The sequence below is a fragment of the Aulonocara sp. 'chitande type north' Nkhata Bay genome, linkage group LG9 (assembly GCF_057382095.1).
Source record: "Aulonocara sp. 'chitande type north' Nkhata Bay isolate Kocher_YH1m ecotype deep benthic linkage group LG9, A_spYH_male_GT1.1, whole genome shotgun sequence".
Taxonomy (NCBI): Eukaryota; Metazoa; Chordata; class Actinopteri; order Cichliformes; family Cichlidae; genus Aulonocara; species Aulonocara sp. 'chitande type north' Nkhata Bay.
In genome coordinates this window covers 14,274,744-14,300,991 of record NC_141352.1, presented here as the reverse complement: position 1 = coordinate 14,300,991, position 26,248 = coordinate 14,274,744, and the positions used below count along the sequence as shown (strand labels likewise).

The 26,248-nt window shown below is 40.6% G+C and overlaps 1 protein-coding gene across 1 annotated transcript in view; it reads right to left on the bottom strand.

The window, feature by feature from the left end:
• Positions 1–535: 535 nt before the first annotated feature.
• LOC147321846 (uncharacterized) overlaps positions 536–26,248 on the bottom strand; it is a 152,870-nt gene continuing 127,157 nt past the window's right edge. The window contains exon 5 of the mRNA XM_086305996.1: positions 536–2,437. Within this exon, the coding sequence (XP_086162122.1) occupies positions 2,318–2,437 (120 nt within the window). The 3' untranslated portion in view covers positions 536–2,317. The remainder of the gene's footprint in view (positions 2,438–26,248) is intronic.

Here is a 26,248-nt window from a genome sequence, read left to right as displayed (position 1 = left end):
CTGCAACTGCTTATAGCATCCACAGTGAACCCTCCAAAAAAAAAAAAAAAAACCCCAAAACATACATACCTAAATAAAAGCAAATATGAAGGCTAATGCAATTTAGTGCATAAACAATTGTTTACTAGACAGATTATGAATGTTAAATTGTACATTTTAATATTAGTTTTTGTGTATCGCTGTGAACAGGGGAAGAAATCGTAATAAGAAATGCAAGCCCTGTGAAATTGTGTTAAATTCTATCACCTTATTTTTCATCTCCACCTCTCTGTATCAGGGTTGTCCTGCTCAAAGCAAAACATAAAATCATCCACACGTGATCTGAAGTATGAGTGGGTGTGCGCACATTCTCACCTCTTTATAAATATCAGCTAATGTGTGAGAACAGGCCTTTGCACATACACATCGTCCATACACCCGGTCCCGGGAGCTCGTGCAGCAATAACAAAAACAGGATGCCAAGTAACAAAACAGACCCAGACTCTCTCAGTTATCTCATTAGTTTATTTTACTGATTTAAGATTAAGTTCTCCATTATTGTGTTTACAATTTACCGTTCTATTTTTAACCTTATCTTGTCCAGGACTCATTCAAAACCACACTGGAAGCAGAGCTCTATCAGGTTAAATGACAAGAAGAATTACAAGACAACAAGGTTTAGAAAACGGCTCCACAAACACAGCATTAGGGAGATGATATTAAAATAGCCCAGAGAGTTGCAAAAGACAGACAGAGGCAGTAACAACCATGGCCAGTCCCCTCTTTCTTTCTTCCTTTTTTTAAAATTTCCCTTCCTTTCGTCTCCTTCAAGGTCAATCGTCAGAGTGAGGCTGCATGTCACCGCTGCTTTGTCTATTCAGATAAAATTGCTGCATTCATTGTATGTCAGATAAACCTCAGAAAAAAAGGAGAGAGGAGGGTATAGTCAGAGAGAGAGAGGGAGAAGGTGGCATGGAAGAAAGAAAAAGAAGGGGAGGGGAAAAAAAACAACACCCTGTATCGTGACATCCTCCAGCCTGGCCTGTTTTTATCTGACAAATTTAAGCGTTCACTCTCTCCTCTCCTCTTCCCTTCACATTTTCTCCTCACCTTATCTACTGTCTCAGCACTGCATCACTTGCCATTTTAGAATAATGTCCTCCCATGTCTATAATGACATTGCCTTTGTGCCTCAGATTACCTTGGGATTTTCAGTCACCCCCCATCCCAGCCTCCCCAGCACACATGGATGCTGGAATAAAGATACAGACGCACACACAAACTGTCGAAGAAAATCTACCTCAAAAAGGAGGCTAACCGAATGAGGATGTCATTAACTAGCACATCTCCTAATAAAACCAGAGTTGTAACTGATAATGGTAACAAAAATGCTATTTCTGAGTGCAATTGTGCACTGTCATTGATTATTAGAGATGCAGTTGTTGCTAAATTTTGTTCTGTAGTGAAAAGCTTTAGATATTTCACAGTGTACACCTCAGACTTCAACTTCTACGTTAGTCTGAATGTTTAAGGCGGTTCTTGTCTACCTGACTTGTAGATATTGTGTGCACTTCACTTCATATACACCAATTAGCCATTATAACATTAAAACTTGATGTTGTGTAGGTTCCCCTCTTGCAGCCAAAACATCACTGACTTGTTGGGGCATGCACACACGACCTTTGAGGTTGACCTGTGGTATCAGGGATTGGAATAGCGGTAGCGATTCCTTTGGGTCCTTGTGGGTTGGAGAGGTTGCGAGGTGCAGCTTCAATGAATCAGACTTATGAATGCCTGATCGGGATCTGCAGAGTATAAAGGATAAGGTCCTTTTTGTTGTGTTCCTTGAACTATTCCCAAGCATTCTGTGTCATGGCGGGATTTCCTATTCCGCCTTTACAGTATTAGGAGAGGTTGTGTTGTGGCTGATTGGAGTATAAAGCCTAATAAAACTGTTTAGAAGCTGATATTAAACAGTACAGCAACTTCCTGGTATAAAATAGTTATGTTGCAGATCAAATATCATCTTTCAGGTGAATACATAAAACAGAAAATTATTAAAAATGGCAAAATTGCCATAAAAATTATTCAGTTCCTAAGCCAGCAATCTTAAACCATATTTACAAAAAGGCTACATATCCAGCTTATATTACACAGCGAATGTTCTTCCTTCCTATTTTCTCCAATAAAGAAATCATATTCCTTCAGGTATCATTAGACATGAAGCAAGTCTTCAGCATGTATTATTTCTGTGCTCTGATGAGCTCCTTAAACTGTGACAGGTCTTTCTCTCCCCTGCCTGGCCATGTCTCTTAATGAGATGGTAATCAGCCAGTCATCAGCAAAGGGACCATGCAGGATACATAATGAGAACATTAGGCTGCATACTGAAAGGACCCCCTGCCGGGTGGAGGATCAATGGTGTGGCCTGATGAAAGGTGGATGATGCAGCTGATGGCTGGGAAGACAGAAGAAGGGACAGAAAGGCAGAGATCTGTGATGTTGATTGTCCAATACATTATCTACTGTACCAGTCCTTTGACTCTCACAGTCAGAAGTCACGCAGATATATATAACAAAAGGGAGTTGTTGTTGTTGCATATGTCGTTTTACACCAATCAATACTACCATGTTATTTTTTTTCCCTTTCAAAATCCTTTTAAATCACTTATCAGACCATTTTGTGTACTTCATTTGGTTTGGATTTGATATATTTATTCAAAAGTTAATTTTAAATCACCAGAGGGGGAAGACACGCAGCAAAGGGCCACTGTACTCCAGTCCTGTGGCACCATGTGGTCACTTGCTCACCCACTGAGTTAAAGTGGCACCCAACCCAAACTATGTGACAAAACATGTAACTAGGTATTTAAGATGAGTGACTGCTAAATACAGTAATAAAACAGATATTTTACATACAATTTCAGGGCCACTTGGCATACAGGCATAACACTAACACGGTTAAAACTTACATTACACTTAATCTTTCTAAGCTTGTGTGGTTTTCCCTACAGTGCTTATGTGTGACATTCACTAAAAGTGTAAGCCAAGCTAAACTGCGCTTGATTGTAAGCTAAGCTACGCCATGGAAATGTATGTCACTTAAATGGATCACTGCTAACAGGTGCCATCAAAACTACGGTCACATTTCTTGGTGCATGCTCAATCATCCAGGTAAGGAAACTCCAGTGGAAGTGGGAGTGTTTTGGGGCAGACAATGTGATTGAACCTAACAGTAAACGGCTAATAACAAACATGTATCTTGCGTATTACATGAATCATCCAATTAAAACACACCCTAACTCTAATATTTTTCTAACTGACAACACTGTAAAATCCACTTCTTTTAAGCGTGTCTCATTGTAATCCTTCACGTTTTGGTTTCTGTCACGCTGTTGCAGATGGCCCATCACATTATCGTCTTCCCCAAAACACTGTTTTGTTTTAGTCAACTTTCATTATGTTCTGTGTGCTTTTGCAGTGTTTTTCTATTTGCTGACGTCTTCTTAAGTTCCAGTGTGTTTCTCTCGGGGCCACTGTTCTGGATGACTGGCTAATTCAAAATATCATCAACATAGGCTTTAACAACACATGATGCTAACAGTCAAAGAGGGAGGAATTACAGTTGTTACATTAAAAGCCTCCAAAGCATAACCCAAACATGTCAAGCTAATTAAAGAAACATTACTGAGAAAACAATAGGACGAATCTTGAATCTAGTCATCTCAAGTCAAAGTGTTTAATTAACTTCACTTCTGTTTACCTTTGCACACCAATTAAATTCATGTAGCAAGTTAGTGACTGCTTAAAATGAGCATGTTCTTACTTGTTTACAATCATATTACAAATATGAAGAAGATTTTATTTTAAGGCACAAACAGGGAAGCTAATTGAAACTTTAGCTGGGAAATGTGATTACACGAAAACAGGGAAATAAAGACTGCAATCAAACAATTAGACATTTAATGGGTGAATAGCAGCAACAGACATCCCGAGCTTATCGAACGCAGTAAAACAATCACTTAGAGCCAGCTGTTTTAATACCTTCAATAAAAACAAGTCTTTCCATTAGCACACATTTGTTTCTTTGATTACATAGCTCTAGTCTAACAGAGTAGAAGGATTAAAAAAATAGCAGACTTTTGGTCATGTTCAGTTTCTAGAACAATCCAGGCACATATGAAGCACCAGAACATGCCAACCCCCAGCTGTGCTGTTCATTATAAAAGCTGCTGTGACAATTCAGATGTGGAGGATGAACTCTTCCACCCACACTTCCCTTTTCCATATAAGTCATTTGGTAAGGCTTTATGGATTTCACATATGTATATTCTTATTTATGTCCACTCTGTCTTCGATCATCACGCTGAAATGCAGTCCTGGATTGAATCCGGCCATAAAACTGACTGGAGTCACGTTAATTGTCAGACACAGACACAGTTCTGATCATAAATGTTGTACTACATACTGCTGCTTTAAATCACAGGCAAATCTACCCCTCCACCCCCCGCTCTCTGGTGCCTTCCACAGTGATTTGGTCTCAATTTGTAATAAAAAGACCAGCAGAGAAAGCTCTGCCAGTGCGTACAATAGGCTTCCCTTTTGTGTTTTGCATTTTTTTTTTCACCTTTTCTCTTGTTGCAGTGACTGACTTTTAATCTAATAAACATTGCATGAGCCCACTGACCAGAACAAAGGCGAAGGGAGAAAAAAAAAAACTTCTTTCTGAACATCTATCAGATCGTTCTTGTTAAAAAGAATGGGGGTTGTAGGGGGTTCCTTAATAGGAACGGGGTAGGATATAAGGTTTCATGCCAAGATCGTAAAATTACTGAAGAATAAAAGCCATTCATTTCACATGACATCACCACCTTCAGAGGATGTAAGCTTCAGCAGCTTCAAACTAAGGACAAAATGTTTCCCTCATAGACTTCACTGCTGCTGTTGTCTGACAAGACATACAACACAGCAGAACAAAGGAGTGGGATTAGCCTCCATGCTTTTGGCTGGAGCTTTTGATGCATGCAATAAAAATATAATATACTTAACAGCATAACTGTCCTGGTACATAGTTTATATATATGATCAGACAGCCACAGACTCTGCTTGGGGCACATTTGAATGGATTTCTTTCTTGGAAGAAGTGGGCATGGTAAAAGTTAACGCAAGCCTCACAGTGACCCTAGTGGTGAAATCACAAAGCAACAGCTTACACAACAGAGATGATAAATAGCTGCTCATCGCCCCACAAACCCGCCTCAGTATACTGCAGCGCACTTCCAGTTAAATACTTGCACTTAAAACATTCCCTCTTATGCATGCTATTAGCGCTGCCCACTAATTTACACTTAAGCGCAAGTTTCCAGTCAGATCACAACCATTATGTTTGTACGGCTGTCATATACTCACCACAGGACCAAGTCAAATCAGTCCTGTATGCTTGACACAAATGATACAGCACTGGAGCATGCTCCAGGGGTACTAATGGTTGGTCTGAGTAGTTCTCAGCCACAATGTCACAGAAAACACATAATTTCCAAGCTGCTCACATGGCAAATCCATGCTACACTCAAAGAGATATACATTTGCTAATGGCAAATGCACTGGCTTACCGAGGTGGACTGGCTATGATGCATAGCTCCTATCAAGCAGTGATTCTCCACATGTGGGAGAGAGAAGGTGGTATGTTTTTAGCGGCTGTTAAATATAAATCGTTGCTGTGCTCTGCAATACACAGTATGCACCATATAGACTCGGAGGAATCATTCCTCCAAGCACCTCTTATTCTGCGACGTATGGAGCTTTAAAGGACAGAGGGCCTTTAATAATTGGCAGTGTTACCGAGAAAGCGCACATCCATCTATTGTATTAGTTTATCTACATAAAACAAACAAGGATGCTACATTCAAAATGCAGTCAGACATTATTAACAAAGTATAAAAGAATAATTTCATTTTTCTCCCTTTCTCAGAGAAATGTGACACATCATCTGAAGCGGTATTGCGTTGCCTGGGGTGAGGGCCCTGCACAGTAGATGGACCGCTGTAATTTCTCATCTATCAAATTATGGTTTATTGTTCAGCACAGTAACCCCAGGCTACACACAACCCTGTGCACTGACAGTTATGAAACATTATATTTCCACTGTCATTGTCCAGGCCCAAGACAAAGCTTAAGAAAGAAAAAGAGAAAGAAAACAAAAAGAAATAAAAACTCCAAAGTAATATTAACACACATCATGTCAACATCTATCTTAAGCAGAGCTTTGATCATAGCCGTTCGAGCCACTGTTGCTATTTCTGGGGCTTGCTAACGACATTAGGTTACTCAAATTGCCATTAGCCACTACTGTATAGGCTTGTTTATTATTGCCATGGTAATGATTTTTCGACCAAATGAAATTTGTCGGCAGGAAATTGTGTTTAATGCCGGTCTAATGAGTCTGCTGTAAATTAGCTGGCATGCCAGCGTGGATGACTAAAAGGCCTTTAAGTAACCTTTGGTCTCTGTTGAGGGTAATTTGATAGTGCCACTGATGATTCACTTAGTGAGACTAAAAGCTATAGGCTTGCATCTCAAGAAGGACATGTGAAACTACTATCGCTCTTAAACTAGAAGCGAATGTGAAAATAATCAAATCGACTTGCCACTGGATGACTTTAAGATGGCAAACGTGAACTCCTGACTGCAGTCAAACCAATTGGGTGTTTTTGTCACCAAGGTCAAGGTCTTGCTACAAAAGTAAAGCACAGTTCAGCTAGACTGGAAGTGTGGAAGGCCAAATAGGCAACTCCAGATGAGTTTACGTGCTCTGGTAGAAAGAGGGAGAAATATGGAAAGGAACAGGCAAAAATCTGCGTTTCTCAGTGAAAGTACAAAGTTACCACAGGTGAGGAGAGCATCATAAATTGGGCGTCATTGGGCATACCTTTTACAGCTGGAAACAAAAATAAACAGAACATTTCAAACAGCAAACCTTTATTTTTATATAATTACTGTTAAAAAGCACATGAATCCCAAGTTGTAAAAATAAGTGTTGCGCATATATTAACGCTTATTTAGCGCAATCTCTTTTTTCGCATCGTCATGCAGGCTGTGATAGGTGAATAATGGGCTCCAAGAGTGGCTGAAAATCCAAGATCTTCCACTCCTGCAACAGTTTGCTGTATAATGTAATAAGACATCACAGACAGGAGAGTGAAATCTCACTGAAGAATCAAAACGGTTCCTTCAAAGTGACACGGAAATCAAAAGGCCATGTGTAAGTATGCGTGCATGCGTGTGTGTGGCACACACGGTGTATATCCTCGGCTATGTGCCAGATCTGGAGTGACGGCTGAGATTTCCAATACATCTGCGTATGCAAAAAAAAAAGAAAAAAGTGTGAATGTGCATGTGCATGTGCGAGTGCACACACGTCTCTGGCACCCCTGCAGGTCTGTGGAAGCACACATGGGTATTTCATGGTGAAGTTGCTGTGCTTCATCACATGCTTGGCAGCCACACCCCCTGGCATATTCCCCTGAGATCTGATAAGAAGTGTGTGTGTGTGTGTGTGTGTGTAGGGTCGATTGCTGTGTGTTTTGTGTTTTAATGGTATGACATTCCTCCTTAACGCAGGTGGCCCCGCAATCTGAAAATCCTTCCTCCTTAGACGCTCATCTGTGTTTAGTGCCACCCCCTGCCGCGCCCCCGTGTAACCCCCCATTTCCCAGCGCCTCCCACCGCACCTCGCCCACCCACATCGCCCCTCCTCCTACGGCAACACGTGCCCCCTGTTAGTGCCAACATGCCCTCGTCTTCCCCGCCACCCACCCCCATCTCCCTCCTTTCCCCTCCCTCCACTCCTCACTTTTCCCACGCCCGCCTCTTTCTGTCATCAAGCAGTAGGAGTGGTATCACTGCACGTGCCCCCTTTTTAGTGCCAACAAGCTCCCCTGTGCGCGCCCCCCCCCAACCGCTTCATATCTTCCATCTTCCCCCCCATCTTGTTTTACCCCCCACTCAGTTCCTGCCCCCCTCCTTCTCACAGTGTTCATCTTATCGCTATGCAAGTGGGGATACCGGACTGTTTTGCATAACGCTGTTTAGTCCTTTGTGATAGGTGGGGCGGCATGCAAATATGCAAGACTGTGATGGGGAAGCATTTTGTAGAGTGATGAGAAAGGGGAGAGGGCGGCATTGCGAATGATGCCGCCGTGTGTGCATTTGCTTGTGTGCGTGTGTGTATATATGTGTTTTTCAACAGATTCTTTGGGTTGTCAGAGCGATGGTGGGTACAGGAGCCAGTGCCATCTGAAACAAAGCCCAGTTGAACAACATGGAATGGAATACCACCCAAGCAGCCATACATTTAACCTGGAGGGATGCTCTCTTCTTCTGTGGCCTTTATTCCATTTAAGGGACATTTTAAAGAAAAGATGATCTTTTTTTCCCTTCTTTTCCCCCAAATTGCATCATTACTGGGTTACTGTAAATCCACATCGCGCAGAATCGGCAAATATCGTCGGCAAATTAAGAAGAAAGCGAACAGGGAAGTTATTTTCGCTTACCCCTCCTCTTCAGCCATATTTTGTCTCTCTCCTACTTATCTGTGGCAGAGAGCCAATGGTTCATTATAATTGGCCGTTGTCATCATGCAGATGACACACAGTCAGCGCTCTGAATATCATTAGCGCCTTTTGCATACCTCCGCTCTTTTTTCATTTTTTCTCCCCTTTCTTCTCGTTCCTTCGTTCCGAGGCTCGTTTCGCGATTCAATATTCCAAAAGGTAATTATCATCCACGGAGCAGCCTATCAATATGCGCAGATAGGCATGATAGGGAATAAAGGTGCATGTCTGATTGTTGTTTTCGCTTTCGTTATTTCCCGTGCAAACGTAGAAGAATCTTCCAGGGTATGGGGGGAGAATAAGGGTGTATTTGTGGATTGCATTTGACTCTCCTTTGCAGTGGAGTCCAATGCATATCTCTGTGGTTACAGACTGTTCTTTGGTCTCCTCCTGCTCCCTCTCTCCCTCTCTCTCTCATTTGCATACATCAGCCTCTCCTTGGGTAGAATAATGGCTCTTAATTCTTCTTTGCAGCTCTTGCCTTCTGATCCATGACAAAAAAGAAAAAAGCCAGCCGCTTAATTTGCATACTCCCCATAATAATGAGGTGTGTGTTGCAAACCGCCTAATTACCAAGTCCTCCAGTCACTCTCTCTCTCTCTCTCTCTCCTCCTGCAGCCTTTGCTTTTAACCCTCGTTCGCCCATTCGCCATCTCTTCATCTCCATAGAAAACCATTGTCGCATTCAGCATTAATTCGTCTGGAGTGACACGAAGAAACAATAGAGAAACAAGAAGAAGAAAGAAAAAAAGCGAAGCATATTGCAGTGACGAGCGGTTCGTTCGTTCGCCTTCGTTTATTCCACTGTCTGTGTTTATTGGCTAATTTGCGGCTCCTCACGCTCGCGGCGACTCTCCTTAAGCTACCCTCTTTATCTTTGCCTTTGAAATTTACAAAATCTTACAAGAAATCAATACTTAATTGATTATTCACTTTCCTGCAGCCTCAAACGACCGGTGAGTGCACGTGCGTATTAAATCCGCTGTGTGTCTGTGTGTATGTATGAGTAAGTCTCTGGTAGATCCCGTTGTATTCCCAGTTCTTTCGAGGCAGCAGGCAGACGAGGTGGCAGGGAGCTCTGAGAGAAACACTCTGCAGCATGTTTGTGCGTGCTTGTGTATGTGTGTGTGTGTATTTTTGCAAGTGTGTGGGCATATGAGACGTACCAGGGTCCCGTCAATAGCGCCAAAAGCCATGAAAGTTCCAAGGTTTGACGCGGGTTTACATCTCAGCCTTTCTTTTTTTTTTTTGCTAAAACGGCAACAGCCACCCAGATGAAGGACAGGTATGGAAATCAACATCAACAACAACAACAACAACAACAACAACAACAACAACATGCCTGTGGGCACAGGAAGCACTGCAAGCTCCAAGCAGGATGTGGAAGGGAGTATATCCTCAATCCTCATTTTCAAGTCGTTTTTTTTGTTTTTTGGTCTATCCGCTGAGCTTCTTTGTCTTCTGTCCTCACTGTGAGAGGAAAGCAGGGCAAGATGCCACCTGGACCCTTCAGAGAACTCTGTGGCAAAGTGGGCGCGGAAATAGGGGCGTGAAGAGAGGGGCGTTAGAAGGAGGAGGGGAGAGAGGGGTAAAGGGCGCCTGGCGCCTGCCTTCCGATATGCCATAAGAATGGCAGGCACGTAATGATGGCAAATGTAGAGCAGATTGGTTTGGAGGAGGAGAGACAGAGGAAGGGGGAGAGGAGACAGACGGCACAGCTGGCCTTGTGCCAACAATACCAAGACATGAGCACAGAGAGAAACCTCCCCCTACACTGTGCTCTGACACTTGTTGCTGTGTCTGTGCTGTGTGTTGGGATCACATGTGAGGACATACAGTTCCCCGGCTGGAACACAGAATTTTACTTGTGCCACACCAGCTGCTGAATGGTCAGCCAACCGCTTTCATCTGTGAAGGAATGGCAGTGTTTCAATATGCCGCTGCATGCAATGGATGAGATATTCAAGCACATATGAGAGCCTAAAGCAAAATGACGGTGAAAGATAGAGGTCTGGCCTCCAACTTGACCTTCATTTATGCGACGTGGCAAAGGTCAAATATTGACTCCTATTTCCACAAAAATCAAAATTACAAAGTGCAAACCAACTCACTCACTCTCTCTCTCTATATATATATATATCCCTCCATAAAGACATTTCAGTTTGTGGGAAAATTCATGTGATTTGTGTCTCCCAGCATTCAGGAATAAAAACTGCTGGCTCTTGTTGGTTTATGACAAGAAAACGGATGGCAACAAGATAGAGTATTATGATGTTCATATTGAAATGTGCTGAGCAAACATCTTCCTGCACAAGCAGACATGCTCTGTGTGTGTGCGAGAGAGTGAGAGCGGAAGGAGGGAAATGTATTTGTGCAGTGGCAGTAAAACACACACTATACTCAATTCTTATCTGTGTGAATGCGTTAAAGTAAGAGGATCTCATAAAAAAGTGGGTGGAAAAAGAACATGCATCATATGTAACCTGCCATGGCTGTGTGCTTTATTTCAGAGACAGGCTATACTTGGAACTTCTGAGCCTCAGACAGGTTGCTGTACAACTAGTGTGTTTTGAAATGGCCACGAAAATGGAAATTTTCAAATAAAATTTGTGCTTGATTCGTGCTTTGCGTTATTGGCAGCAGGGCACAGTGTAGGAGGAGACTGGCGAAGCTCTGTCGTCTGCAGATAAAGAGAAATGTTATCATATACTGTGTGTGTGTGTGTGTTCATATGCGCGTGTTTGGGTCGACCAGATGAAGGAGGAGGGGGTTCTCCAAATCAAACACCCTATTTGAATAAGAACAATCAAAATGGAGCCAGAGATGTAGAGAGGGAGAAATGGCAAGGCGATTTGACTTGCGAATCAGGCGATGCATATCTGCATGCTAATTACGTGGCAAGATGGGGTGGGGGGGGGCGAGAGTGGAAAGCGCCCCCCAAGCGCCAGACAGAGAGAGGGCGAGCGAGGAAAGACACAGCAGACGTGAGAGAAACAAGGGGGACGGACGACCCAACGAACGGACAAACAAACGAAGGATTCAAAAGGAGCTTATAGACGAGATGGGTAATTAATTCCCCATTCGGCTTTATTCTGAAGCATTTGATTTTCTTTGGAAACAAATCGACACGCAGAAAAGGAAGAAAGGAGCACGAGCACAGGATGAGGGTAGGGATTCGAGCGGGGTTGGGGGCATCCGAAAATTAAAATTATTGATTGTTCTTAGGATGCTGGGGGTTGCGAAGCAGAGGGCATTTTAAGGATGCAATTAGAGCGGACTGGGACCAAGGCTGGAATGATAATAGATGACATTGGAATTCACCATGGCGATCGCCCATTAATCTCCATTAACGGCGACCAAGATATTAAAAATTCTAATTGGAGGGACAAAAATTATATGGATGGTTTGCGAATGCGATGTGGGATGTTGATCTCAATCGCTTTGTGGGAATTGCGTTCTCAGGTATAGTATATCTGTTGTATTAGCTTGCTGACTGAGATTATAAGTTGTGAGAACAGTGTTGAGTTGGTTATTATTTTCAATGTGGCATCAACTCTTAGTTATGGTTTGTAAAAGAGTTTTGTTTTTTGTACATGTAAATGTGTCCATTAATGTTTATTTTTAATGTATGACGGTATGTTTCCTATGACTGCTCTTTAATGGCCAAAGTTGTTCTTTTTACTCTATTTTTTAATATGTGTTTTAAAAATAAATAAATATTCACAAAGTTTTTTTTTAAAAAAACTTTAATGTCAGTGTTGTAATTTTTTTTATGTAGTTCATTCAATAAACACAATGCAAATTTTCTTGTATTCTCCATCATCTATATACCATTTGGGTAAAAAAGGGGGGAAAAAAAAATCAGAATCTTTAGTTATTTGACAATGTATAAAAACAGTCCACAAAGCTCTGCTCTGCTCTGCTCTGGGGAGTTCTCAGCCCCCGTGTGTCCTGTGATGTCATCAGGAGTGGCCTCGATTCTGACGTCCACACTGAGTTACGCTGGCCCAGATTAAGGAACGTGGGCGACAGGCCAGTGCTGTGTTTATCAATAGCTCCAACACCTTGCATGACTGTGCTGTGACACTGTCAATAGATTATGAAATCTTACTGTGTCAGCTATTCAATATTACAAATTGCCTGTGTGTACTCAGCGTGCGTGCGAGTAGTCACATTTGTGTATGTGTGCGAGCGTGACGTAAATATTCAAGAGGTTAATGCGTATGTTCCTGTAATGTCTACGTATATTCACTCTGCATGATTAGGAGCTGTCCTTGAATTAATAAGATGAAACTGCAACCCCCAACTCTGCTGCAGTTACCAACACACACACAAACTCTTCTATTAGGATTAAAATCAAGACAAAGCTGGCTACACATGAGCATCATATTGAAACAAATTTCACAAACACTGTTAATTTATTGTTTATTTGTAGTTCAAAAGAATGTCACAACTCCAAGTATGATGGGCAGTATGCATGCATGTGTGTGTCAGAGAGAGAGAGATGGCCAGTGTGATGTCATTACGTTAATGGTTTTGGACCGGGGCTAGTCATTAAATGAGGATATTAAAAGCAGGAGGCTGTTTTTATATGCATGGAGAGGTGATGTGAGGGGTCACAGTAGCTTGGAGTCATCACTCATGCACAATGAGAGGATGCAATCACACATACAAATGAGTAAAACATACATGTAAGAGGTCTTGCAGCTCTTTTCAGGAGAAAGGTGCGTTTGTCTCTCTCCCTTTTTTTCCTGTTACTGGCACTCAGATGCTGGGAGGACACTCACCTTGAACAGATTTTTTTAAGCACGTGTAGCAACTCTCATGCGTGATTGAGCCTGATATTTATGAGCTGGGCTTATGTGCATATTATTATTATTATTACCGTTATGCATTTTGGCAGAGGGGAAACAACATTAGACCTGGAGGAGGATGGACCCATCACTGCTGCCGTCATTAGATTGGTTTGATCTATGATTTATGCAGAGAGCAATCTGCCCGAGGTAACAGATTTAGACAATTCTTTAATCAAGGCTAGACATATTTGTTGGTGCTTTACATGTTTATGTGCTTGGCTGGCAAAAGAAAATGTGTGTTTATCGTGTGTGTGTATATGGGGCGTCACCAAGTCAGTTTTCTAATTGCGAACAATTTTCTGATTGTAAAGATTCTAGTCTTTTCTTCTGTTGATGTCTGCTTATGTCAGCCATACATTTTACCAATGCTTTGCCATTTAACACTGGAAGTCCCGGCTTCTACCTTTCTACCTTTAAATATCACTGAACAAGTAATTCATTTCCCTCAAGCTAGCCTGACCAGGATCCATTGCCTCTTGAAGAATGCCCTGCATCCAACAATTGTTGAGGTCTTTTGATACCTTTTACTAGCTGGAATTGTAAGATGCTTAAGAAGAAGTGTGGAAGGTGCAAATAAGGATAACCCACTGGTGACAGTATGAGCACTGCTAGGAGCATGCTTAGTAAGGTAAATAAATCAAAGAAACAGGAACACAGCGATCTAAATATCAGAAGTGTCTAAAGTGGACTTACAATGCTCATTTTGGCTCATCAGGAACTCTACAAGACTAGGTTTGCATGAGTCACAGTTTCAGAAAATCCTTGTTTATCTTAATGAAGTCCTTCAGTTCAGCCTCTATCTAAAAATTTCCACCATTTTAACTCCCTTCAAGGCCACCTTTCCTTCATACCAGCCTTCCTCTGAATTGCTGACCCTCACCTGGTTTCTGCAAATATCTGATGTTTGCCAGCGACATCTCCACATGCCAGAAACGAGGGTCTAAAAACAAATTGTAAACCTATTTAACTATAATATCACATTCTTTATTGGTTGGCATCTTCTCAAATCTACTCACACATGTTTAGGTGTAAGTCGGCCACCTGTTCTGTAAAATTCTGCACTTTTATGCATATTTTAGACACATAAAAGTGGATTAAGTGTTTGAATCACAAGCTGTATAACAGCATAATTACAAGATCTTGTTAATAGATGTAGGTGAGAGAAATGTGATGAAATGCTATGAGGAAATATTGCAGGTAAGGCAGCATGTACAATGCTATTCTCATGTTACTAAGTGACTGGTTAGTGTAACTCTACACTTTTTTCCACATAGAAAAACAACTTGCAACAGTTGGTAGACTTATTAAGAAGGAGCTTAAGTACATGAAAATATACACACTAAACTAGCTAGAAGCCATTTGGTCTGATTATCAAAACAACCGTTTCAGTTATATAATGTTATTTAAAGCTTGTGGTTCTGACTCCTCAACACGGCCATTTACACATGAAAAATGATCGCCTTTTTACCTTAAGCCCAGCCAAAGTCCAGCTCTCTTAATTCCCCTCTGGAGTGAACAAAAACCTTGGCTTTTGGCTGTTGTTGGTCCTTAAACATATACAGTATCCACGGCTGTCTTGTGTGCTCTACTTTGAAGCTAAACAAATTAAAATACCTTCAAAACCAAAAAAGCATTTTTGAAGCAGGCAGGCGGAAATCTCCTCTTGCGAATAAAATAGTTTGGAATTTGACATTCAGAGCAGCCTGGAGCCTGAGAGACATGCTCAAAGTGACAACATGAACATATGTGGACCTCATCATTTGAAACCTAATATCATTAATATAAGAAAATGATAATAAATAAAAAATAAGGAAAAGTATTACAGACCTACTTCAAATTTTAGGCTGTGACTAGTTACTGGTACAAGGTTTATCTGAAGCGTGGTTGTTTGATCCCCGTGGTGCTGTGATTGATTGGTAACTGTACTAATACAGTGCAAGTAGTCTACAGGCACAAAAGTGAAATTTCACAACTTTATAATAAAGATTCATGCAACAAGTACACTTATAAAAGTAATGCTTTAGTTAGAAAGCTAAGCCATATACTGTAGTAGCAGGAGTCACAGACATTTACATCTTACCAGGAATCTCTTTTCCTGCTCCAGAAAGTCCAGAAAGACTGAACACATAATTATTTTGTTTGGAAAATTAAATTTTCAAGATTTATACCTCACAATTTTAATCTTTCACCTATAACTAGGGGGACAAGGCCAGGTTTTACAAGTAAACAGTTATTTCAAGAACCTTTTTTTCACGTTTAGGGTTTAAAATGTTTTAATAAAGTACAATATACTGTACAAAAAGCACGTTCTTAGAGAAAATTCTGACAAAAAGATCCACAGAAAATCAAACATAGCAAGTCTGAATAACGCCTGAAAAAACAAAACAAAACAAAAAAAACAGATTCCCACCCACTGCTTCAACTTACCCTGAGGGCCACAGCAAACTTGTTTTAATGATCAGGCTTTGTGCAATAGACATGTACAATAGTTTTAAATTGAGAGCACTGTGTGTTACTGGAAAATCAAAAGTAGCCATCAAGATACACCTTTGTAAAAGCTTTACACACACACACACACACACACACAAACACACACACGTGCGCGCGCACACACACACACCTGTTGTTGTCTCTCTCCTGTCTGTGGGACTTTCAGCACCTTTTGCCAGAACAACACTGTCTCAGAGGAGTCACAACCTTTAATCAATGTGTTGATAAACAATAATTCCTTTTTTTGCATTCTGAAAATTTTCCTACTGAAATGCATCACATAAATCCTCATCCTCTATCTGTTTAATCTGTTCAAAATGCATTGCTGCCAGACGAGAGTTAAGCAATAATATATACATACTTTTTTCTGTTTTAAAAAAATCAAGAACTAACGCAGGCAAATCCGAAATATTCCCTGTGAAGGTTTAACTTGTGTACATTTTTATAAAACGTCTTCGTCATGAGAGATAACAAATCAGTAATGATCAAATGATCTGTTGTCTCTGCATACTTACAGCAGAGCCTGGCTTCTTCATTTAGAGCCAACATTAATTTCTGGGCCTACTGTGATTGCTGTTGCTATAGCTAACCTCTGAATAAGCATGCATGCATTCTCAATAAAGAAGCAACTTTAAAATTAACTGTAATAAGAGAGGAAGGAGCAAGCAAAAATATGAAGTACTACTATATTCAATCCATGGTTGGTTGGTTGGATAGATCCTTGTTTTGGTAGTACATAGTTTGAAGATCTAAAGATTTTCAAGACTATTTTGGATGGCTCCCCAACTGTGTGTAGGCCCATGTGCACATGCTCAGAATGCCCATTGGTTATTCAACTCTGGGATGAGGGCAGCTTCAGCACACACAAATCAAGCCAGCCAACATAAATTATTTTAAACTTCACCAGATTATTGAAGATATTAATGTTGCACATTTCAAGTCTCTAAAGAGATTTGCTCATTTTCAGTAGCAAAAAATATGCAAGAAAACAAAGCTTGAATTTTCTCTCTCCCAGTTACAAACCACAGACATTTTTGATGCCTGACTATTGATGCATGTAATTAATTTGTGTGTTTTTCATTTTTGCAACCAAAACATGTTTACCTAGGAAGACACGTCTCAAAGTTTTGGAAAACAGTATTATTGGATTTAGTTAAGCCTATGTACTACCTTTTTAATATTCCATGTTGCCCTGTATATATATATATATATATATATATACACACACATACATACATATATACACACATACACATATATACACATATATACACACATACACATATACACATATACATACATACATACATACATATCTACATATATATACATACATACATACATATATATACACATGCGAATATACATATATGTTATGCTCTTATTTACATAAAATTGAGCAGTAGTTTGTAAGCATCACTGATAGGTAGTTAGGTTCTGAGCTCATAACATAGCAATGAAGTTGGCAAAAAGGCCAGAAGCAAGGACACTAACTACTCACATGTATGAAAACAGAGTATGCAGTCTTTGTCACAGGGATGTTAATTGGGTGACAGGAGTAAAACTCAGTGATAAGCCAGATGATTGCATGCAATACCTCACTGAGGTTGGGTTGTCCTTGCAGAGACAGACAATCATGCCCACCGGCAGATTGCAGAGGTTGGGGCGAAGTGCAGTAGCACTGAAGCAGAGCTAAAAGAAAGTGGGTATGTAGACGGCCATGGCCACACTGAAGAAACCTTTGTAGAGGTGATTATGGATTCTGAAAGCAGCGCTGGACTCTGAGCTAGAGATTATTATAAATTTGGTCATTGGCAATGAGGACACTACAGGGGAGGGAAAAACAAATATTAGGGCCCCCTTCAATGCCGGGGCCAGTGTGAGCTGTTTTCCATTTTAATGCATTATGTGTGTATAAGGGAGAGTGGGGAGACGAGGCTTTTTTTCCCCTCTCCTTTGCATGGGTATGTGTGTGTGCGCGCGTTGGATTCAGCAAACTTAGATTTACATTTCCTTTGCACTGCCTGTGAAATGTTTTCAGATGTGGCCAGCGTGACTGAAATAATATATAAGACTGATTCTCTTGCACTCTCTCTCCTCCTCTTTCTATCTTGCGCATATGTACTTGCTCACACACTGTGGGCAAAGACACTTTGAGAGAATGAGGATAAGAGAGCTCAGCTGTAATTACCAACCATCTGAGAGAAATGGAAATTCACACTTAGTCTGATTCTGTGGTTAGCTTTCAAGCCAGCCCTTCACTTAAGCTGATATTGACATATTGGCTTAAAGTGAAGGTCCCCCGACGTCATATTAACACACCACTTAAACCCTTTAAAATTCCAAAAGTTCATCATTAGATTAGCAAGGTATAAGAAAAACACTTTACTTGTATAATTCAGCTTCCTCTTTTCAATTAAAAATGCAGGGACTCGTTCCAAAGTGAGGATTCCTTAGACTCTTAAGAGCTTTGTGTTAATTACGACAGCAGCTCTGTTGATAAGTAAGAAAGGCTTTGCTGTAATACAATGTGTTTACATTGTTTGTATCAAAATCTTCCTCAAAATTGGTTATGAAAAGACATATTAGTCTTGACTAGCCTGGTTTTGTGTTTAAACATAGTTAAATGAACATTACTGGCCCAGTTGAGCTTGTATTCACCTGATTATATAAGGTTTGCTGGCATTATAGTGACTTATTGACCTTTTTTAAGTTGAGGTGTTAAAATCCAGCAAGCACAAAAACCTGGTATTGGTGATTTCATTGTTTCCAAAGAGCAATCGGGTGGTTTCAAAGTAGTTTGCTGTAGTTATTGTATTAGGCCTATTTGTATTTGTTGGAGTTCAGCTATTTCACTGGTGAAAATAACTACCCGAGGGATTCAGATCGTCAATGATCTATCACACAACCAAAATCAAAACCGTAAAATGATCTGCAAATCCATCTATACATTCAAAACTTACCCTGGGGCTGTGTGGCAGCGTGAGCAGCAGCTAAGCGCTTTGTCATTTTAAGTGTAACACAGGTATTGATTCCATAGGTTTGATTCTAAATGCAATGATGTCTTCCTCTGAGAGTTGATTAAACCCCCTTGGTATTGATGAACTGGGTCTATGAGTGTGTGCGAGTGTGGGGCAGAACACATATGGCTGAGACACCAAAGCCTGTTTCTGTACATATATTCATGCATGCAATGATAAAAGCATTTGGGAAACCCACAACTTATCCCTTTAATGCCTAAAATGTGAAATAATTGCCAGAAAATTCACATTTTATTGAAAATGGAGCATTTATTGAACCTTCTAACCATTTTCATTTAATTAATTACACTAGTTGTTTAGAAATTAAAGTCTCTGTTCACTCCACTCTTCTCTGAACTAATATTAGCTGCCACACTTGAAGCAGAATTTAAGCAGATTTTGGCCAATTTGTTAACTTAAAACTGAAATGATTAAACAATAAAGCAATAATAGTTTAACTTTAGTCACACAAGTAGGGATGGGTACCGGTGCACCGGTTCTGACATAAACGGTAGTAACCAGACCGAAAAGCAGCGCACATTTCGGTGCTTTATTTCGGTGCTTTTTTTTCCTGAGCTGTGATACACTTCTAGCCAATCATTTTACGTTTCCCAGGATAGTAGGCGGGGCCAGGTACGTACGTTCAGTTAGAGCAGAGCTACAGATTAAAAATGTCCAAGGCGAAGCGGTCAAAACTCTGGCTGTACTTCACAGCAAAATATGCAAACTCAGCAGCAACAAGTGCTTTAAGCTGATACTGTGATACTGTCAAAGGAGGTAACACCTCAAATCCGATGAAACACCTGGCGACGCATAGCGTTTTTTTTAAAAGCCGAGAAATGCGCCGTATTTGATAGCTTGCTGCGAGACCTCACACTGTGCACGTTGGGTGGGTTGCCAGTTATCGGACCCGGAGCAACATCCCCCAAAAACCCGAAGAATAGAGTCCTGGCCCCTAGCCCTGCCAGTGTAGCAGAAATGATGACGGATGATGATGCAGCAGCAGCCGTTCTTCTCTGCGTGAGTCGCTTAATGTTGTTCGAGTGTAATTTACGTTGAGTAGGCTAACCACGTTATTACATTAATGCACGTAAGGTGAACTAGCAAACATGATCATAGCTACATGCGGCTGTCCTCTTGTTTGATGGCAGATACTCCCTTCACCCTGGACAAAAAGGCTAAAATGACCAAAGAAAAAGTGGGAAACAGCTGAACATGAGAGGTTTTTGGACAAAGTTTGTGTTTTTTTTCCATTGTTTAAGCACTGCTTCCAGCCAAGAGTGATACCATATATGCCCCATAGCTGCAGAAAAGGCTAACATTGTTATCTTTTTACAAAAAACAAACAAACAGCTGAACATGAGAGGTTTTTGGACAAAGTTTGTGTTCTCCATTCTTTAAGCACCGGTTCGAGCACCGTTTAAGCACCGGCACCGTTTCAAAAGTACCGATTTGGCACCGGTATCGGATAAAACCTAAACGATACCCATCCCTACACACAAGTGACATTTGAAATGATTTATTATCACAACACAGGGTGATAGAACATGTATACACCAGAAGTGATCTGCAGAGATGCGGCGATGAGAGACGATAGAAAGTGAATGATGTTTGTCAAGTCGAGTCAGGTTTATTTATAAAGCACATTTAAAAACAACCAAGGCTGACCAAAGTGCTGTACAATAAAATACAAATATAAAATACAATAAAACACAAGTACATAAAACACCTCACTGATAAAACAACAAGTTAAAACAGTAAGTTAAACCTTGCTAAAAGCCAATGAGAACTTCAACTCATTTGGCAACTTCAAGCAACTCTGTGCGAGCAAGTGCTGGTGAAATGAACGGGTCTCACGATAAACTCTTCACAACTTCCAGGTGACCAACTAAGAAGACTACCCAATGAGAGTGACGAATACCAGTGACTGAAATATGATCTGGTAGTAAATACATTTAGAATGTCTGCAAGCGACCAGCCGTCAGCTTCAAACAGATGTGCAATGAGCAAACAGCTTCCAGTGTGTACGTGGCTTTAGAGTTTGGCACCCAGGCTCCAAGCTCATCACTCCCTGCAAATATGATACACATAGAAATTGGGGAGTGATGAGTAAATGTCCACCTAGAGTCAACAGGTGAATGGTGGGGTGGGGAAGGGATTGAAACAGCACGTGGCGATGCAGGGTAACAAAACCGACAAGATTTAAGTGGGAGAAATGTGATATTCTGTAGCTTAAATAGATCGCCATATTGGAAGAGTGTGATTGGTATGTGACACGGTGAGAGTGAGGCAAGTCAGTGTGTATGAAGCAGCTCACGTTTCCTGCCTGAACTAGCTCACAGGCTTTGATACAGTTTTACTACTTATTATTACTACTGGTGCAATTATTATTTGACTCACAAGACTTAAAAAAAAAATAGGTAAAATGACAGTAAAGTTAAAGGGAAAAGAGCTTGGATGTTAATATGTATTAGAGTAATACCTATGTAAATAAGTCCATAAATTGATTCTGCAAATAACATTTTAGTTATTAATTCTGTATTATATAGCTACATAAACTGATTAATCGGTTTATTAATAAATAAATAAATAAGTAATACATGCTTAAATGCTTAAAGTAATACGTACTAAAAAGATGCTTAAATGTCTTGAGCCTAAGGTGATTTTTAACTGTAATGTAAGACAAAGAATGTATGAAAACCTTTGCATTTAACAAACAGCACTAAATATGAAAAAATTGATCTAGATCACTTGTTTCTACATTTAAGTCGTCATTCATCCACTAATCATTTCAGGTGTAATTCACATGTCTTACACGATCACACAATATATGGCTCGTTTTGCTGCATTAAATTCTTAAATTACCAATAAAACACATAAATCTGTAACTGACCATATCATTTAAAGTGTACGCCAAATCAATGCTCCTCCTTTTCAAACCTCTGAGACAAAATGACCTCAAAATCAACTCATCAAAGGTTATGATGAGTTCTTTTCTGCAAACAAACAAACAAACACAAAAACACACACAAAAGAAGGCTCCAGTGTCTTCTCCTACATTTATCCCATCTCGCCAAGTTTATTTTCTTCCTGGATATTTTTGAATCTTCAATACCGAATAACTACAATAGTACTACAATAGTCCGAGTAGCTGTGCAAATAAGGATCTTTTAAGTGTTAGACAACTCTCAGAAAACCAATATGCTATTGCAAAGTAAAATAGAGTCTCAAAAATCTAAAACTTATTATCAGTCTACTACCCCTCCCCTCCCCAGTTGTCCAAATGTTCTGTTTACAGGGATTTCAGAAGGGAATGGTTTACAGGGATATGTGAGACACAGAGAATGCCGCCTTGAATTTATCATGTGTAGGAGCTCTTGAATGATAAGGAGAAGTCTACTGCAACTTGTCATTTATTTAGTCACGAAAAATCAAAAGACCACCTTCACATTCAGCATTAAACTGCACCACATCGCTGCAGTCATACTCAGCGTAGCATGCATCTTAGTGATAAGCGTAATCTCTGATTCACAGTGCAAGCTAAATAAGGGCAGATTTCATGGGTCAATGCATTTGTTGTTAGAAAAATATAGTATGTCCCTGAAAAGCAACATGGGGATTTTAATTTTGGCCCAAACACAGATGAAGGGAGAGAAAGAAGCAAGAAAGAAAAAGATCCTCTGTGTATATATCAGACAGTCACATTCACAAACACGCACACACACACACATACACCTTGCCCAGGTCCCCGAAGCTAATTAAAGGGAAGGTAGGCGAGCAGAGATGTGATAACTCTGTGAATCATGTAGAATAGTTGTAATGGGTGACCTTTTTTCTCTCCTCATGCGGCAGGCAGAAATCTCATTTGAGAGCGAGCCATTCCAATTTGCTGCGGTGAAGCAGGTGTCAAAGTCTCAAGCAGGCAGAAAAACATCCCTTGGTGCCTTCTCTTTTGTTTGAGATCATGTGATGCCCTGTGTGAAAATGCAAAGAGCTACAAAGTCTACTGAAACAGGGGTTTGTATTTCAGCTTTAGGTACCTCTTTCATTCGTCTCTTCTTCTCCTGCACTTTGACTTAATGTGAAGAAGCAGAAACAGTGTTTTCTATCTCCATGTTATGTGTATAGAAAGGATTATGTTAGTGATCAGAGCAAACATGAGAATTATAAACACAGTCCATCTTCATTAGGCTGCGGGCCAGATATTACTGGGCTGGACAGCCTGGAATGTTTGGTCGTCCATTTAGCCAAGGGCAGGAGCAGAAGGGCTGCTGTGCAGGGCTCCAACTCCCTTTGATCCTCTGAAAGTGTGTGTGTGTGTGTGTCTGTGCGCGCGAGAGTGCAATGCAATTTCACAACCCAAGTACACCAGCTGGTCCACGTTAAAGTTCCAAGGTAACCATGGCGCCCTGCGGCTGGTGGAGTGTGTGTGTGTGTGTATGTTAGTGTGTGTGCGTACGAAAGTGTGTGTGATAACATGTGGTATACGTTTGGATGCGCTCCTCCACCCCCTCGCCCCTTTGGTTTTGACTTTTAAGGAGTTTCAACGCTGAGTTTTTGCCTCTATCAGGTAAACAGGATACGGGTCACAGATAAAACAGTATATACACATAGACAGTCTACCGCCATGAGAGAATATATGTGAATTCCACTTGCCACTGAATTTCTAGGATTGTGTCACCAAAAATAGCTTCCCATGTGTTACCTCAAATGTGTAGAGTCATGTTGAGCTGGGCTGATTTCATAAGTGGTTTGCTTCAGAGTTTATTTAAGTGGCTGGTATTGTTTAAAAAAATACAAATACATACATTGTGAGATATTAGAGTGTTATTACCAGAAAAGCTACAATAACATAAATGGGGTTTCACAGTTGGATGACCACTGTAGATCTAGATAATCATATTTTATCATATACACAGTTATAATCAGTTAATAGCTTTAGGATCAGGTGTAGCAGTGTGGTGTGGGGAAGATAATCACTTAGAAATAAGATGCACAATTTGTACTGTGACCTCGAGTCGGTTGTCTACATGCTATGATCAGTTAACACAGTGGTTCCCAAACTTTTTTTGCTAGACCCCCCTCAAACATTTAGTAAACAATTAAGCAAATACAAGTAATCTGCAGTAAATTACAGGTAGTAAGAAAATTAACTCTAACTCTTTTACGCAAGTCCGCACCTACACGGGTATTTTCGAAAACGCAGCTGTTTCGTCCACACGTAAACGGCGTTTCAAATCACCGAAAACTGAGATTTTTTAAAACTTCTTTTTTGCGTTTACGTGTGGACGAGGAATACAGAGTTCGTCATGCAATGTTAAAGGTATGTGCCTTTTTTCACGTCACGCTGTGCGCCACGTTATTGTTTACATGAGACGAATTGCAAAATGGCAGATAGTCAGATTAACAGTATTTTGTCTCTATCTTCAGGTTTTACACGCTTACATATACACACGCAGTTACTGTCCCTCTATTTACAAAGGCAGAGGCATCACGGTGTAATTATATTACATGTAGTTGTTTTTTTTCCTGTGTAATAATATTTAACATTGATATCAATACATTTTTCAAAAAATGCCTCTCTGTGCAAAATGGACTCAAAAATAAACAACTGTGGGATCCTGTTTGTCCGTGATTTAGACAGGGGGAACAAATCGTGGCAGGATCACCCTGATATTATTTGTATCCCACTGTAACTTTACTGTATAAAGAGCTAACATCTCCAAAATGTCAGGAGTAGTTAGTCATTACAACAAGGGTTTGTGAACTAAAAATCAAGAATGTGGGATACTGTTTGTCCGTGATTTGAAGAGCCCAGCGCTGCTCCCGACGAAGGGAAAACCAATTCTGCAGGGGAGACCTACCTTGGCACTTGTGCAGGTGAAGCCAAAGGGAAGATATGCTAAGTCTTTGGCTTAGAATGAAGTTGGTTTGGAAACATATTCAGCGATGCTTCATCTCCTGCTTTGCGTTTGTGGAGGCGCCCCGTGCTAGCAGTGTCCAAGCGTTGTTTTTTTTTTCCCCTTCTCATATCGCGCCCCCCTTGCAATGGCTCTAGGGGGCGGGCCCCACACTTTGGGAAGGTCTGAGTCAGAGGTGTGGACTCGAGTCACATGACTTGGACTCGAGTCAGACTCGAGTCATTAATTTTATGACTTTAGACTTGACTTGAAAAAATGTTCTAAGACTTGTGACTTGACTTGGACTTTTACACCAATGACTTGGGACTTGAATTGGACTTGAACCGGTTTACTTGAAAAGACTTGATATTTTACCCCAAATATAAAATTTAACATGCATATTATATGGAGATTGAAAATGTGACGTCATTCACGGGTAGAACCGCAAAGGATTCTGGGAACTCGTGGCAAGCGGTACTAGCGCACGCAGGCTTTCAATTAAAATCAGTCACACAGCGATAAAAAGAAACACAAAAATGTCAAGAAGCTGTTGTATTATTAACTGCAATAGCCGGTCGCATGACAGCCACGGGAAGCCGACGGGTAAAGAGATCGGTTGTTATCGGATTACGTCGTTGAAGAGAAATTGTTCATGTTTCCGAAGTAACAAAGAGGCGACGGATGGCCTGGATTGCAGCCATTCAAAGATCAAATATAACGTCCTAGAACACTCCAGCTCACAGGTTAGTCTGCTCCAAGCATTTACACGAAGGTCAGTCTGCTGTTGTAGTTAATGCGTCATTTTTCTTAACATAATTGGTGATATAGGTTACAAGCAAGTCTGGCGCTGAACAGAAATTGTCGCGCTATGCTCCTTTATTTATTGTGCATAAATAGTAAATTATCCTGACACAATATTGCGTTTCGCTTCTGTTATTATGGTACACTGACAAAAACACATACTTTTATTCACAGGATAAAACAGGTTTTTTGTATCACTAATTGTCCAGTACGATTACAGCATACAGTATTATTGTCACTGCTACATTTCTGTGATGCTACCAGAAATTATTTCCACTACTAATTAATTACCGTTGAGCTCAAAGGTTATATTAATAAACGGTTAACGAATGTGTATTTATGAAGACGATTTGTGAGACTGGTAAACTTATGATACGTACGATGGTCTTTCGTTCTACACGGTGCATTTCAAGGTCCTGCACCCATCCGTCGGTAAACTGTACCTGGGCTTGTTGCAGTGACCGGAAGTTACTAAACTTCATGAGTGTATGCACTCACTCCAAGAACCGTATGATTATAAATATGCATATAAATATGCTAAGATGAGATAGCTGACTTCATCTAACTAGCAAATGTTGTCCAGGCTACGT